At 44.9% G+C, this 16,168-nt stretch overlaps 1 protein-coding gene across 6 annotated transcripts in view; it reads left to right on the top strand.

The window, feature by feature from the left end:
- The first annotated feature begins 233 nt into the window (after window positions 1-233).
- LOC128305494 (poly(rC)-binding protein 3) overlaps window positions 234-16,168 on the top strand; it is a 63,165-nt gene continuing 47,230 nt past the window's right edge. For all 6 annotated transcript variants that reach the window (XR_008287462.1, XM_053042966.1, XM_053042967.1 and 3 more), the window contains exons 1-2: window positions 234-357; window positions 13,233-13,554. Coding sequence is in view for 5 of the 6 variants with exons in the window: in XM_053042966.1 (XP_052898926.1) it covers window positions 13,462-13,554 (93 nt within the window). In the remaining variant the exon portion in view is untranslated. The remainder of the gene's footprint in view (window positions 358-13,232; window positions 13,555-16,168) is intronic.

A 16,168-nucleotide genomic window follows, 5' to 3' on the forward strand; every position in this document is an offset into this window, starting at 1 on the left:
AACGCGCGAGCGAAAACGCATCGATCTCTTTTATCAAGCAACCACCTTTTTCGGTGTAGTGGTGCAAGGTGGCATTGCGCATACACAACGTCGCACACCGTTGAACCCGCGTTTGCTCCGGTGCGGTGGTGTGCGTGCCATCGGGCCCTGTCACAGTGATTCGCGTTGTCCCGTTTGCCGTACGTAGATGCGAGTGTGTTTTTCCCAAGACTCGCTCGCTAGTTTTGTATTATCTTTGTTTTGAGCTACACACGCTTCCCCACATTTCTCTCATTAATCCCGGAAAATAGTAGTTTTTTCAAACACCATACACAAATCGGACACTGGAAAACCGATCACCATCCATCCAGTTTCCCGGTGAGAATCAAGTTGCGGGATCTTCTACATTTTTTCGGTAGTTTCCCAACATTTTCTTTCTGCCCTGGCTGGCTGGGTTTGGTGCCGCTGCGAGGCAGCGTGTGACGACGGTGGTCGATTTTCTGCGCTTCGTATTCGATTTTTCACCATCGTCTCGCGGCACCTGCAGGCACGAGAAGCCTCCTCGGTGGTGGTGGCGGGCGTAATGCCAAGAAAAGTTCTACCAAATTAAAGTGATAGTAGCGAAAGGGGCCCATTTCCGCATCGATGCGCCCTGGACCGAGCCGCCAGAGAAAAGCGAGTTAATTACAAAGAAAGTGTGACACATTCGGTGTGCAGTGTTTTTGCAGAACATTCAATCCGGCGGCACGTTGTTTCAGTGCTAACGGGAATATAGTGACGCGCAAATTATTAATCGTGTGTTTTTTCGCGAATGAATTGACGCTTGAGTCCCGGTTGGTGTAACAGAAAATGAAAAGGGATAATAGGCCCGAAAAGTAGGCTGTGATTGACATCGTTGGGGAGGTTGGTTTTGGTGGAAGGAGTCTGCCTGCCTGCCTGTGTGACAAAACCGGTGTAGCGCATCTAATCCTGCGGATGGCTGCGAAGAAAAATCTCCACTTCCACAAAGAAAAACCAACCAAAGAACCATGAAAACGGAAAACGTAGCTGTAGAACATCAATAGAGCAAAACGGGCAAATCATTGCGCTTCTAAAATTCGGCACCGTCACACACCGTACCCGTGTGCGGCCATTTCTTGGTGAAATATTTCGTGCGCGCTTGTGTGCGGAAACCGCAAAAAAACGTCGTCGCTCGCTCTCGCGCACAGACACACACACGCACCCCGGTTGCACGTTTACAATCTGAGATGAACCACGGCTGCAACGTGCCTTCTCTTTCGCACACAGCACACATCAGCCTGCTGTGTGTTGGTGGTGCGCTCTCGCACGGAGACGGCAGATCGACTTTGGCTTCTTTTCTACGCTTTGGCCCCGTGTGGAGCGTGCGTTTTGCGCGATTGTTGTGTTGTTCCGATTCCACTCGCGTCACACAGGAAGAAAAAACCGCGTTGGCCGTGCCGCGTGCGGTGGTTTTTTAGGGGGTGATAAATGTTTTGTTTCCATTGCCGTCGCGTTCCTTTGCTATAGTTTTCGGGGCTTTTTGACGTTTCCATAGTGTGTTTGACGGTGTTTTATGGACGTGTGCGCGCGTGCGTTTGTGTATGTGTGTATGTATGCAGGTTGCCGATCGATTGAATTTTCCTTGAATTGTGTCGTTTTGCCGGTTGTTCCGTTTTGGAATTGAACACAAAGAAAACACGACGAAGAAGAAAGGGAAAAGAGCGTTTTTCCGCTGAGCACTGAAAAGGACTCCACTCGGTCACTTCATTTCCAATCGCGTTTTTCTTCGGGTAAGTGTATCATCCCCTAAACAATCCTCCCTTTCTTTTGTCTGTCCATTTCCCAGCATGACCTGTTCACTTCTCGTCTTGATAAATAGACCGCAAAAAAACGCAACCAGTGTCGTCAACCTGAACCGCGGTCGTCACGTTTCATTCGTGGTTCAGCAAGAAATTTACTTGTCCGACGATATAACATCTTCACGGTCTTGGTATACACCGTCTTCTGTGTATGGAATATCCTGGCCTTTCTGGTGGGCACAACAGCGCCATTGCTCCATCTCAAAATAGGCCTGCTACGTTTCCTCTGTCGTGGACGACCGAAAAGGACATTACGGGCTGGGTCGTCCGGTGTCATTCTAATGACGTGACCAGTCCACCGGATGCTTACGAATTTTAATTTGCTAAAAAGACACGTGAAACTTTGGACGACTGTGCCAAAGTGTGATCACCCATCTGTACGTCGCCACCTGTGTCACGATTTGTTAGTGAGGTCTGGAAGATGACCCCCGAAGATCCTCAGAGTCATGGTTGGTTCTTACTAGAGTCTGTATTGAAGAGAAGAAGGTAACACCATCATCTGACATATGACGTTGGTCATTGTCTTTCGTACTTTACCGGGAAACCTGCAGAAGCTCATTGCGTCGTAAAGTTCCTAGACCTAGACTATCCTATCGCATGTGGCCTTGAAGTCGTCAGGGAACAGACAGAATGAGTGGAACTGTTGCTCCGCCATCCTCTGCAGCATCTACCACATGGTGAAGATCTGATCGGTAATCTAATTTTCCGTTACGGAATCCCCTCTGACAGTTCCCAACCATCTCTTTTACGAATGGAACAGATCGATCTTGCAGTGCTCCAAAAAGTAAGCATCCCGGCCATTGGTCGTAAAGCGGGAATGAAACAACAGCGAACAGAAGACCGGAGTGAAAATCAATCACAGAAGAACCACAGCGATTACTTTAGAGCACAAGCGGATGTGACGTGTGGCGCGGCAGCTCTCGGAATAGCGGTCTCTCTGTGTGTTTGTATGCCAACGCTACCCCCGGCCGCGCACTCTCGATCCCCGGCCAACACATATTTGGTACGAAATCAGTTCACCGGTCCTTTTTAGTCTGTCCATTCGCAGTTACCTCCCGGTTTCTTCGACTTTGGGCCACGGTCCGTTGGTTTCAGGGTGAAGAAGGAGACGATCGAAGCTTGTCACGTCGTCGAATGGGGAACACATCTCATGCACGTCGACGAAATAATCGGTCCAACCGGTAGCAGCAGCATCACCACTTGTGACAGTTCTGCTCGGTGATCTCTCTCGCACGCTCTCGGTGGTATGGCCATCGGTTGGGATTTTACTTGCTCCCCCGATACTACCACTGCTGCTGGTGCTGATGTTACACGCCAATGTAACCGTACAGAACCGCTCACTAAATGTCGTCCGTTTTTTTTTTTGCACTGCCAATATTGACCGGAAGGAATGTGACCGGTTTTGGGAAAGTCGCTCTCCCCGAGAGTGTGGCTCCGTTGCACTGGTTTGTTTAACTGTTTTTCTTTTCTTTGTTTTTAGGTCCATTTTATAATGTGTATTACACTTTATCGTGTACTGCTGCGGTCAGATCGTTGCCTGGTTCCGTTCCGAAGCGCTGCCAAAAGAGCAGGCTGCAGATGGCGATGCACAATTGGGAACAGAAGCGGGCACACGTTATCGTGAAACGACGTTATCGACGGTTTTTGGGGGACCGTCATTGTGTTCGTTTGGTGCTGTTTGCCTGTCCGGTGGTGAGGAGGCACCATTTAAATATGCTACGGAGCACGATGCACCGATGGAAATTGGCCGACAAAATACGACATTGCACTCGACATGGGGACCAAAAACGGTGCTGCAAACCAATGGTTTGCTGGTTCCTGTTTTGCACGGTCTGAAGTTTTGTATTGGAATAATTGTGTGGTAGCAGTGCCCACGACCAGTGCTCCACCGCAACATCATAAACCCGCGTTTGTGTTGGCAGCAAAGGGGAGGAAATGTTTTGGCAAAATGCAATGGCCCCGTACCAACCGGGAACGTGCAATGTTTTGTTGCGAATCAATCGCAAAACTGTGCCATGGAGAAATTTTAGTCGATTATTCCCTCCCTGTCCCTGTCCCTGAGGGCGCGGAGCAGCAGGGGGTAGCGAGAAAGGTGCGGAATCGATCCATTGCACATTAAAGGTACACGGGGGTTTCAGGAAACAGGTTGCCCAGAGAGTGTCAACCGATGGGCCAGACACATTCCTTTGACAAACGTACGCAGCGGTGTGGTGCCTTGTCCATTGTGTGTGCGTATTGATTTTAGAAGCCTCGTACGGGGAAGAAGGTATCTTGCACACGATGCACTATCCTCAGTTCAGGGTGAGCGAAGGAAGGAAGTGGAAGGTGGAAGGTAATAGAAGCGGGAACGTTCTCTGTGTATCCGCCCCTTGTAGGGCTTCCCTTGATTCCCTACAGCGCAGTCGAAACCCTCGGGGGGCTTCTTTTCAGGGTTTGGTTTTCTCCGACCAATACCATATCCGGCTCATAATACCATAAGCTGTGCAGATGCACCTCCGGAGCATTTGATGATGATGATCGTCGTGCGCTGACGTGCCCCGTGTGTGGTGGGGGGGGGGACCCTTTGGCGTTGGACGTCCGATCGATCGAAATGCGCGTCTGACCAAATCCAGAAGCCTGTAACGGAGAACCGAAAACCGAGAAGCGGACATAAGAAGGAAGGGCCGGACACATGTGTACGGTGTGGTTGCCAGTGCCTGCGAACGTAAGGCGATAAGAGGATTTATTCTGTACGCTTTTTTTCACTTACTTACAGTACTTTTACACCACCATTCCTGCCCCAGCTTGGACACGGGGCTACTACAGGGCCCGGGTGTATAGTGACCATTGTCATCACAATCTTGAGCGGGGGGGGAGTGCCGCCAGAGCAGGAGAGAGGGGGTATGATGAATGCCGTTTGTCTTGCGCGCCTGATCCACTTTTAGGAATGGAAGAAATCTTTCGCGTGTTGTTTTCTATATGATATCAGCAAAAGACACACACACACACGCTCACCACCAGCAAGTTGTAGTCAGATTCTTTTAAAATGGTCACATTTCTTCTGCCGAGCCACACACTGCATTTGGAGTCTCTATGCTGCGGCGAAGATGCATGTGCGTCCGACCGGCTTATGCAGTAGTGCCTTTGTTTCATTCGTCGATTGTTGGTTGTGGTGTTTGTTTTATTTTTCATTCAACAAAAACCCCACTACACAAGCCACTAACGACGATACGCCTCTTGGGATTGGGAGGAGAGTTTCATTCTTATCGCGTAACAAACGGCGGATGTCCATTTGTGTGTGTGTTTTTTTTCTTCATGCCCCCCTTCATGCCAACAGCCCGAACAGAGGCAGTGATTGATGCACAACATAAAGAAATTCTTCTCTGTCTTTTGCTGATTTGGTGTGACAGTTTTGTGAGTTTGATTGTCGACAAAACAGGACGATTATTCCGATTATTATTTGACATTATTTCTTAGCGGAAAACATAATCAAACAAAGATTAATATTGGATATTTGTTGGAGAGTATCAACTAGCGCGTCATTAGTAGAATTAATTGTATCACTTAAGCACTTACTACCGGGGAAACAACCCGAATACAACCCGATCGTCGAAAGGAACTCGCAACCTTATTAACACTAGAACCGCCGATGGGACTTTTTTGTCCCATCGCACTCGAAAAAGGTGTGTTGTTCCGCTTGCCGTCGTGTCAACTCATTGAAATTTTGTGACTTTTATTTATTTTTAACGATCTTTCAAATGCGCCGATCAAAAATTGTGTAGCCCATATGGTACTTAAAAAAAATCATTTCCAACCTAGAACCGCCAAATGGGACATTTTTGTCCCATAGGCAAAATACGTTGTGATGGCTGATATTCCTGCTGCAACGAGTGATGGATGTGCTTCTGCAAGTCTGGCAGCACTAGCGTGTATGCGTTTTCGTGACAAGGCATGTCAATAGGATTAGAACAATAAAAGTGCGCGAAAGTATTCAACTGCATACCTGCTTTCATATTTGATTACTACGTGTTTATTTTTGCGCTATCATCAATCGGCTAATCTATGTAAGCACCATTTTTGTATACTCTACCGCAATTTTATTGGAAGCACTGGTTGGTCTGAGTGCCCCTATCCCCAGCTCTCCACTCAATGCATCCACTGCTGGTTATTGCGTATAGGGATCCCCAGCACAATACTTGCAGCTCCAAACAAGTAGCCTTCACGTTTCGATTTGCCTGTTGGTCTTGATCGCTGTGTTTGCTCTCCCAACACCCACGTAACCAGTTTGCCTGGTGTACTTAGGACATTGCAAGTGTTTGCAAAGTGAAATTTTTATGTGTTTGCTTTCAAGAGTATCTAAATATGGTACGCCAGCGTGGTTTACGACCCGAAAATATTGTCGCTGCTCTGAACGACATTTCCAGTGATCAGGGGATCCTCTGGCCGATACCTCTGACTGCGATTTATTTGATCCATTGGTATGCTCATCTGGTGAATCATCCGACAACCAGCTTGAAGATTGTGTTCCAGAACTTGTGTTCGTCGGCGTCGGCGTTCAAATGTCTTGTCCCGAGGGCAAAAGTGCTAACGAATGCTTTACATGCAATAGACCAGAATGTAAAAAATGTACTCAAAGAGCTTCGTACGTATGCGTTTCATGTGAGCCAGGTTCTGATGAAGCAATGTAATATAATGTCCTGATACCAAGAAACCACAAGATGTGTTATAGATGCTTAAAATAATTAATCTAGGTATTGCTTTTGCTTTCGAGAAAAGCTTTGTCCTTTTCTGTTGGTCATTTAGAGCTATATTGACATCGAATTTTTCTAAAGAGAGTCACATACGCCCGCGTAGACCCAAACAACTTAGAACAAAAGACTTGTTTTATTGTCATAAAAACCCTACTTATCACTTGATTGCACAAAAAATTAAAAGCTATAAGCCTAGATTCACTATCGTACAACCCTATAAGGAATAATTAAAAGCGTATATCACTAAAAGTCCTAAAATGTTATATTAATGTAAAAAACCTGGCCTTGATATCCTTGGTATGCGATTGATATGATCTCAATTCAATTTTACTTATTGATTAAGTTGCTAATAATGCTTTATTATTCCTAATTATAATGTTTAATAATTATTTAACCACAAGAAACCCTTAGATAATAATAAACATGTCTAAAAATTTATACATAACAAATGGGACAAAATTGTCCCATATGGCGGTTCTAGTAAGGTTGCATAGTCCGGCGGTTCTAGTGTTAAAACGCAGCGAAAAGAGTGTAAAAGGGCACTCCAGTACGCACACACGCACGATTTGAATATTTTGTCGCATTTTTTCGCTATCCAAGATAAGGTTACCGACCTGCTGCCGTCATGTTTACAAAGCCCATTATCATGCCTACCAGCGCGCGCTACCAGTTGCAACTTCGCTTTTTTTTTTCGCTTATCAACAATATGATCGATAAGTTTCTGAGCATGTAATATCGAACCGATGACATACGCGGTTCGTCATGGGGCGTACTTTGACAGGGGAAATCAAAGCTGCTGTTGTGTCGTGCTGTGTTGAAGGCACGATACGTATCTCCTTGTACTGGTGTGTTGTAAATGACTATGTTGCAAAGTGTTTATGGTATCTATTTACTACCTCCTGCACCCGACTTTTCTTATTGTCCCAAACTGGGTTTGTTACTCTCGATGATAGATAGGGCTCGGAAGTACTGCATGTGTTGAGCTATGTGTAAACATTGTTGATGATCTTTTGCATGATGAGTTTAATAACGCTAGAACTCGATCGGTGGTTGAAAGAATTTGTAAGAAAAAAAAGGTATTATTCCACTTGTTTTAAACGATCTCCTATCGGTTCTCTCAATTGATGTATCTCGCTGGGAAAAGAGCATAAAAAGCGCAGTCCTTGCCTCTGTTCTGTTCCTTCGTTGGTAGTAGTTGTGCAGTACCGATGCAATTGCTTTGCGGATACACCAAAATTTGGTCATCTCGCCCAGCGCCCCGCCATTCGAGGGGGAAGATGGAAAAGATCACGATTATGCTTGCCCCCGTTGAGACCACCACGTTTCGGGGCAGGCAGCATCAATTCGATGTGATGTTAACGTTTTGTTGTTCTCGGCTTTCTCGGTTTCCTTTTATGACGGTTCGTCTTTATCATCAACCCGGCAGTGCGCAGTCATCATCACCACGTAGCTTTTGGCTCTTTTGGGGGTGCAACCGTGCGGAACACCCTTTTCGGTGCCCTTCTCTTTACTGCAGTAACGCGTCATTATGCACAGATATGTGTAATTTTGGCTGTTATAGTATGTTTGCATTGTCGAATAATTGTGACATTAAGTTCCGGTGTGGTCAATTTTATGCTTCATTACGTTGGGAAATATTGTGTTGACAATATTGATGCTTTCTCGATTTAATATTTTAAAGTCATTACAGCCAGGAGTGGAATATTAATCCTTATTTCGTATGAACAATCTGATACAGGCATCCCGCCATTTACCGGGGCCCGTATGATCATTTGTCGCAATCATGTTGTTGCGTCCGTCGTGCCAAATGTGTGTGCGTTTTTGCATTGTTTTGTACAACTTATTTCGTTGGTCGTCTGCTGTCGTCTGCCTTCAGCGGTCGTGATGTTATCCCATTGCTGCGCTTGCCATTCACTGGGGAGGGCATTCGGGGGGGTCGGCCGGCCGGTTGGTTGTTCGGTTCTTCTGGTTTTTGTTTTTACGAGTCTCTCTCCGTTCGGTTAGTTCATGTAACGGTATTAACTTGATACCGGCTCAGCCTCAAAAGCGGCCACACTTGCTGCGTGCGTTCTTGGAGGTTTTTTTTCCTCCGGCCGGCTCCCTGCCCGCTCCCTGTGTTTTCATCCTCGCAATGCGTTTCTGTACAGCGGAGTTTTAGTGTGAGTCCAGACGATCGAGCCAGCGTCGTCGTCGCCCGTTTATATCGACCCTATCTCACATAACTTAACCGATTCCTATTCCCATCCGGTGGTGCACAGGTTCTGTTATTTCTTTTTTCTGCAATGCGATAAAAAACACAGCTTCAAATCGAGAAACAGAAAAACATGCGCGCTCCCGGCACGCCATAGCTTCCATGGTTATATGGTGGTGTAGGTACTTGGTGACATGTGCGCGTTTCGTGATCGTCTCGTGAACGACAAACGCGGAGACCCAGGGTGCGCGTACCATCGTGTTTTTTTCCGTTCCAAGAACGGAATGAAGAAAAACGAAGCATAATGGCAAGTTCTTATTCAAATATCACGGTGTGTTATGCTCCATCTTTTATGGCCTATCATGGTGCGTTATATTTTTATTGCAAATATTTGCCCATGGTACGAAATATATGGATAGTTCGGTGTGCCGGTTTCCGTTGGTTGGATGGATGGAGCGGATATCTAACGCGCTTGTTTAGCTTTCGGTTTCAAATACTGTGTGTACGTACATTTGCGTTCATGAAACGTTATGACTGCGATTGGAATGTGTTACAAATTTTAAAAATAAGTCGTTTCATGTACAACACAAACTATTCCTCTGTTCCGCAGCTCTGTACTGTGGATAGCATTATGTCCCAGCAAGACAACCTGATTCCTGTAGATTTGGTTCTTTGAATAAACCCTTTTTGTGATGCCTCACTATCAAATAAAGAACTTTCAACAACATCAAAGCGATGGAACTGAATGGAATTGATAACATCATGTCCAGATGTTTTCTAGACTCATGAAGCTTGGACATTCAAGATAACCAACACAAAACTGGGCTTGATTGAAAAGGCGGCTCTCTGTCCGTTGTTGTTGTCGGCAAACTTTCGCATGCCATAACACTTTGTTAATAAAGTTATTAAAAAGTTATTATAATGCACAATCGAATTACATTGAACACAACGTTAAACAATGTTCTTTTTATAAATTGAACATAAATATTCTGCTCTAAATTCGTTTGGTTTGTTTGATATAGTTAATCATTCCTTGGTTCCTTCCACACGCACGAGTTAATACAAACCATGATCATACAACGAATTCTTCAACCGTTTAATCATTAAAAACCTCAAAATCGTTATTCACACACGACAAACATAACTTACACTCAAACTGGGAAATAACAATATTGCAATAGTCTGAGCAATTGAATGATTCTTGGAAAGTCTTTAAAGTATGATTTCAAAGGCATGAAGTAAACATTAGATATGTGATTTTCAGCTAAAAGAATTATAAAGATTTGTGAACTGCACATGAAAAGATTTAGACAAATCGAGAAGAATCGAAATATCGAGCTCGATTACCTGTTAGGTAGAGTCTTGTCGACTTAATCCTATAGATACCTTACATAATATCACATCCCATTTCCGGGAAATACAGTTTAAAACTTATAAAGAATTATTGTACTGAGTCCGATTCCTAATGGGCTCGGAATTGATATTGTCGTCCATTTTCCTGTCAACAATATTACACAGCGTAAAAGGATACAGCATGGCACAATTTCGTTGCCATTTTGTCTGATCCATCCAAACAGAGACAAAGCAGAGTTCTATTCCAGTGTAACTTTAGGTTCTATTATTGCATCGTGTAATCCTTTTTTGATAAAGAGAGGATACGGTTTCATCCATTGAACGTTCGTTAGCGTTCACCGCTGGGATCCTTCTTCCGAAATCAACGTTGATGTATATGGATAGTGCTGTAGAGATGCTTTTGGGACCATTATTTGCTCATCCTATTTGGCGATCCTCGATTGTTATACCCCGTTGTGGCGCTTTCCTCTCCATCTACAAAACACCAGATAAAAGCGATCCGGGGAGCGTATTAATTCATCACACGTGCTTTCGCCGGTTCCTCCTACCTTAATAGCAATCTAGTGCAATAAGTTACCGAGAGAGAGAGTATGTATGTTGTGCCGCGCGTATTTGCTTGGAGTTGATTGATGTTTTAATGTGTTGTAGATTAGATACTAATCCAAATTTCATCCTGTTCCTTCCTATTTTGACACGTACTTTTCTTTCCGTTTTCTTCCAGACGAATTAACCCTCGATCCATCCCAAAACAAGAACCATCAACGGTGTGGCCGCCGACCCGAATATCAGCCCCTCGGTGATGGTGTGTGGTGGTAGTGGAAGTGCTTTAGCCCCTGCTTAAAATCGTCAGCCACCCGTAAAAACATTCCTGCTTATCAAAAAAAAAAACAAAACAAAACAAGTGCGCACAAACAAACCAAAGTAGAAAACGCAAAGTATAAGTCGAACACACCTAGGAAAACAGTTGCGTGGGTATCCTCTTCGGGCACCAACTCCTTCCCAACGATTCGTGCGAAGTAGAAGCGACTGATAGAAGGCGCTTAACGTTTCTCAAAAAAAAAACCAATGGAACTGAAGGACTGCACAGATCCGGCACGAAAAACGAAAGTGAAATCCCTACCGGGTAGATTTGTTGGATGCGCAGAGATGGTTAAGAATTTAATATTCATCTCGTATCGCCGCATAATTGAATCTCTATCCATTTAGTTTCGCCCAATCCCGGTTGTGGCCCGTTGCTTTATCTTCTGCTCGACAGATCCTTACATGCTTTCATGTGTACTGCCTGTGCGTTAGTGACATGTGTGCCGTATACCTGATGCCGCCCAGCTTGATTGCTCCAGCACCAAAGAAACACGCTCTAATGCTCTCCCTTAAATCACGCACCATCCGGACACACACACACACATATACCCATTCTACATCGCCCGGGGATGACGATCCTTCCCTCTGTTTTGTGGTTCGCGATGTACCGATGCCGAAAACTTTAGCTTCCGGACAAACTGTTTGCCATTAAACCCAATTTCGATGCAATTTACCAATTTTCGTTTTTTTTTTACCTGATCCTGCTGGGTTCCGGTATGCCCGGCAAGGATGTTTTACTTCGTCCAAATCGTTTTTACGACTAAGAACTTCACCCTCGCTCGCATATCCGGTGCCGGAAATTTAAAGTGTTTATCTAAACCTGCCAGACACTTCCGGTAAGCATACAGAAGAATGCTGTGCGTCGAGCTCTCGTGTGCCGCTTGACGAAATACTGTCGTGGATGATGAACGTCCTTAAAAAATAGTCCAGCTCTAGTACGGGATTTAAAGTAAGAGAGTGTTCTTCACGTTTAGTAACGGCAGTATTTGAAGGAATCAATTTCTCAAGAAATATCCCGAATAGGTCTAAAACTCCCAATAATGTGTAGTTTGTTGCTATTTCCTGCCCTTCTCCCCAGCGATAATTTAATCTGATGTAGGTGATGATGTTGGAGAGCAATTTTCCGCATCATCAGATTATCCCCGAGCTTTTTGGGGCTAAAGATGAGGGCAAAATGTCACCGACCGTGTAATGGGTGGCATTAATGGGTCTGTGGAAGTTTTTTTTTCTTCTTGCGCACACGGCACGACGAACGGGATCCAAACCAAAAGTCGGCGACATTTTATCCCGCCGATGTTGATGAGTATTACTATAAGCGCGTTTAAACATTTCAACCCGAAAAGGCGGCAAATTGAATGCCAAGAAAGTAACAGGCAACATGAGCAAGAGAAAGAAGAGTAGCAAAAAAAAAAATACTTTTTTAACTCAGCCCTTTGGGGTTGCTTTGGTGGAGATAGAAGGGTGAAGAAGGATGTAAAGAAAAACTCATCTAAATCGGAAAAGCTACACTTCTCCTCCAATTTAGGCTCGGGCCAAAGGCATCCCCGGTCCCGCAACTTTGTTTTGTTGTTGGGAGATTGAGGTGGTTGGGGGGAGCGTGGCATGGAACTAGATTTACTTTTAATTTATTTAATCTATCTTGGGCGATGACAACGTCGTTGCAGAACTCTCCCGAAAGGCTTGCGAACTCTAGCCGGAATGTTTTTAAGGACATTTCGCTTTTTGTGTATGCCACTTTGTGAAGTCAGGACACAGGGTGGGTTAGGGTAGGATCGGAATGGGTGTGTGTGTGTGTTTGTGTGTGCTTGATTCGAAGGAAGCAGCAGCGAATTCAAGAGATGAATTTCCAGTCGGTCCTGGGACAAGAAGTATCACGGCAGCTCAGAAAGGAAGAAGTCACTTTCGCCTATTTTCTGGAGGATGTTTTTAATTAATCAACTTTGGTCCTTTTTTCATACACTGCTTTTTGGCGCTGTTTTACTGCTGCTGTGCGATTGCTGGTAATATTCGCCGTTTGATGTGTCCTGAAAGCGGCAAAATTAATGCACTACGGCGTTCATATCATACAGTCTATGCGTACCTTATGTGAGCTATGTGTATTTATGAACTATGAAGACACCGATATGGCCTCATTGCAATATCTATGAATGTACCAACTTGCTGTGTGCATTGTCAACCTAAAGAATATAGGAATTCCTAGAGAGAATACCCTAGAAAAGTTTGTACGAACATCGCCATTTACCATAAGCATTTGTTCAGTTCTCCAGCGTACCAGTTTCAACGTTCTCCACCCAGCATCAGTACTGCTTACAAAACAGCGTAACAAGAAAAGCAAAAAAATCCTGTAACGCCCCGAGTAAAAGTGACTCTCTCTGCGCCCAACAGTAGTCCCAGTGTGTGAACCGTTTTATTATCCAGTGTACAGTGTGTTTTAAAATCCGTCAAAATAACCACCTTCGAAGCAAGCATCATTGAATCCTTCGCCGAAATGGAGGACATCAAAATGGTCAAGATCGCGGACATCAACCTGTCCGATGATCCGGCAGTAACGCTCACCATACGGCTCATCATGCAAGGAAAGGTAGGTTGTGTTTTTGGTCGACGATGTACGCGGACCCTTCTACGGGTGCTGCCTCTAGCGCTTTATTTTTGTCGATTTTAAAGGTCTATTTTATTTCGTTCAGGGATATTAAGAAGCATTCATCGGCAGTGGGCAATTAAAGACAATGATTAACGTCGGGACAACCAAAAAAGGCACCAAATTGTTGACGTTGATGCCAAAGATGCCTTGCGGAATTCCGTTGCGTTCGAATTAATAATCTAACCAATATTATTAAAAAATGTACTAGCTTTATGTGTAAACATTGAAAGTGAATTGTTAGCTTTCCAATGTTTAATGAAAAAGTACACAAAAAAAGGAAGCGAAGCGAAGAGAGTTCCTTTCGAGAAAAGCCATCCTTCGATTATCTCGCTTTTAGAACACCCTCAGTGTTCCGCGCTGCTTCTACTCGGCCGTGGTAGAGAGTAGGGCGACGTGGGTGGACGATAAGGGTGAGAAGGGTGTCGCGGTATCTTCAACCGCGCGTGGCTGAGTGTGCGGCGCTTTGGCCGTGCTCTTTTCATTTAGCAGCTGTGGCGATTTTGCCGTGTAGGCAGAATGACGGCTCTTTAATTATACAACACTTGAAGTAGTGCGAGCTCGGGTGCGCGCTGGAACACAGTGCCTCGACTGTACGCAGCCCTGTCGGGGTCCTCCGGCAGCAGCAACCATCACACCAGGCCCAGGCGAAACCAGGCATTCACGCTGTCTTCCGTCTACACGGCCATGCAGGTTCCTCTGTTTCTCTTGTCACTTTTCTGCCACGAGGCGGTAGCATCATCTCGTTGCTTGTGAGGGTTCTTCACGATTTCCGTGCCACTCCAGTGCGAAAGAGAGAGGGACACAGTGAGCTGAACGCAAGGAAAATGGATGAGGGACACAAAAAATGCCTGTGTCTCCTCTTGGTCTCATGATGGATATGTTTTATACATAGTCTGCATAAAAAAGGACGCCGAGAAGGCAGAAGCAAGTGAACAGTGAAGAGTGTGTGTGTGTGTGTGTGCGTTTTTTTTGTTTGGTCAGACAGTGGCGGCGGAGGAGGAGGAGGCGGAGGCCCTTAGCCCTGTGGCGCTGCTCCCTATCATCAGGTTCATCATTTTCATGATCATCGTCGAGCGTTCACCATCAAAAGGATTCCTTTCCGGTTCTTTTTGTCCTGCTGTGTCCCTTCTTCTTCTCCCCCTGCAGCCCTTCCGTCGAGTTGGAAATGAGTGGGGGGAATTCAAACTTAAAAACACACACACACAAGGACACGGTAGCCGACTTAACAGGCTGTAGATGAGGGTGGCAAGGCAGAGACGCCCGCAAAGGTCTGCTGTCCCTTTACCACTTTTACATCCACTCGCTCACGTTTTTTTTTGCCACCCTCCTCGGTGGAGATGCTGGTGTGTGTTTGGGGGTGGATATCATTGCTCAAGAGTTTATGCATGTTTGAAAGGTAGAAATCCCGGAGCATAAGAAGGGTCTACTCTCCGTGCGCCGTGCCGAAAAAGGGGTGGTGAATCTATGATGATTATGATGTGGGTTCCTTGTTTGTTGGTAATGAAAGTCGGCAGGTTGGCTTTGCTGCGGGAGATGGGGACTATTTTCCCGCCTCCATGTGTGTGTTTGCTGCCATTATGTTTTACAGTTGATCAGAGCTGTTTTGTATTGAGTTATTAGTCTTCTTTGTGTAAGTGTCGAAAATCATGTTAATGTTACAATTATTTAAGGGAAGTTTGGTTTATATTTGTAGTAGTTCAAAATATATTGATACATTAATAGATATATTATGCAAATATTTTCCAAGATTTGTCACATGGGATTATGAGTCTCGTGAAGGATGGTTGTAGTGGAGGTTAGTGTTGGGTTTAATGAATCTTTTAAGAATGATTTTTTTCGAGTGACGAGTCATTTAAATCAGGGAATCGACTCTCAAAAGATTCATGAATCCTTACCAGTTCTTAGGTGAATATCATTCATTCATTCAGGTTCATGCTACTGAATCAGATACATCCAACACCATTGGAGACAGATGCAACAATATCAGCACTTTTGTATTGTTATTTTGTTATGCATTCTCATGTTAAGTACATGTTTCTTTGTGAGTAATTGGCCCTTGGATGTTGTTGGTCGGAACACAAGCGCTTAGCTTTCTCGATCGTGCATCGTTTGTTTCGCCGGAATAGTTTATGACCCAAAGGTGTGGTCTCGTCGTTCCTAACTAACAACAAACACCATTTGCGTATGTTGCAATCACGACGGTGAAAATGCCAAATACATGTGCGCTTTGACTTGGGCTGTGTGTCTAAAATTAAATTCTAAGGACTATTCCGTTAATTAGTAATGTGGCACGAGGAAAAAAAGATAAAATAACACAGATCATTCCCGCTCAGACGACGCGGGATCGTGTACGCGAGAAATGACTGGTGGCCGTTTCTCGGGCACTCCCATGTTTCTCGTGTGCGATGGCAACGATCGGTTCCCACCCTCCCGATAGACATGCTGCTTTTATTTCATTTCTTATGAAAAATGTACCATATCAACGCCAGGTATGGTTGGTAGATGGTGTGTATTTGTCATCACACAGCACAAGGAGGGAGACGGATCTGTCTGG

Source organism: Anopheles moucheti, chromosome 3, assembly GCF_943734755.1.
Source record: "Anopheles moucheti chromosome 3, idAnoMoucSN_F20_07, whole genome shotgun sequence".
NCBI lineage: Eukaryota > Metazoa > Arthropoda > Insecta > Diptera > Culicidae > Anopheles > Anopheles moucheti.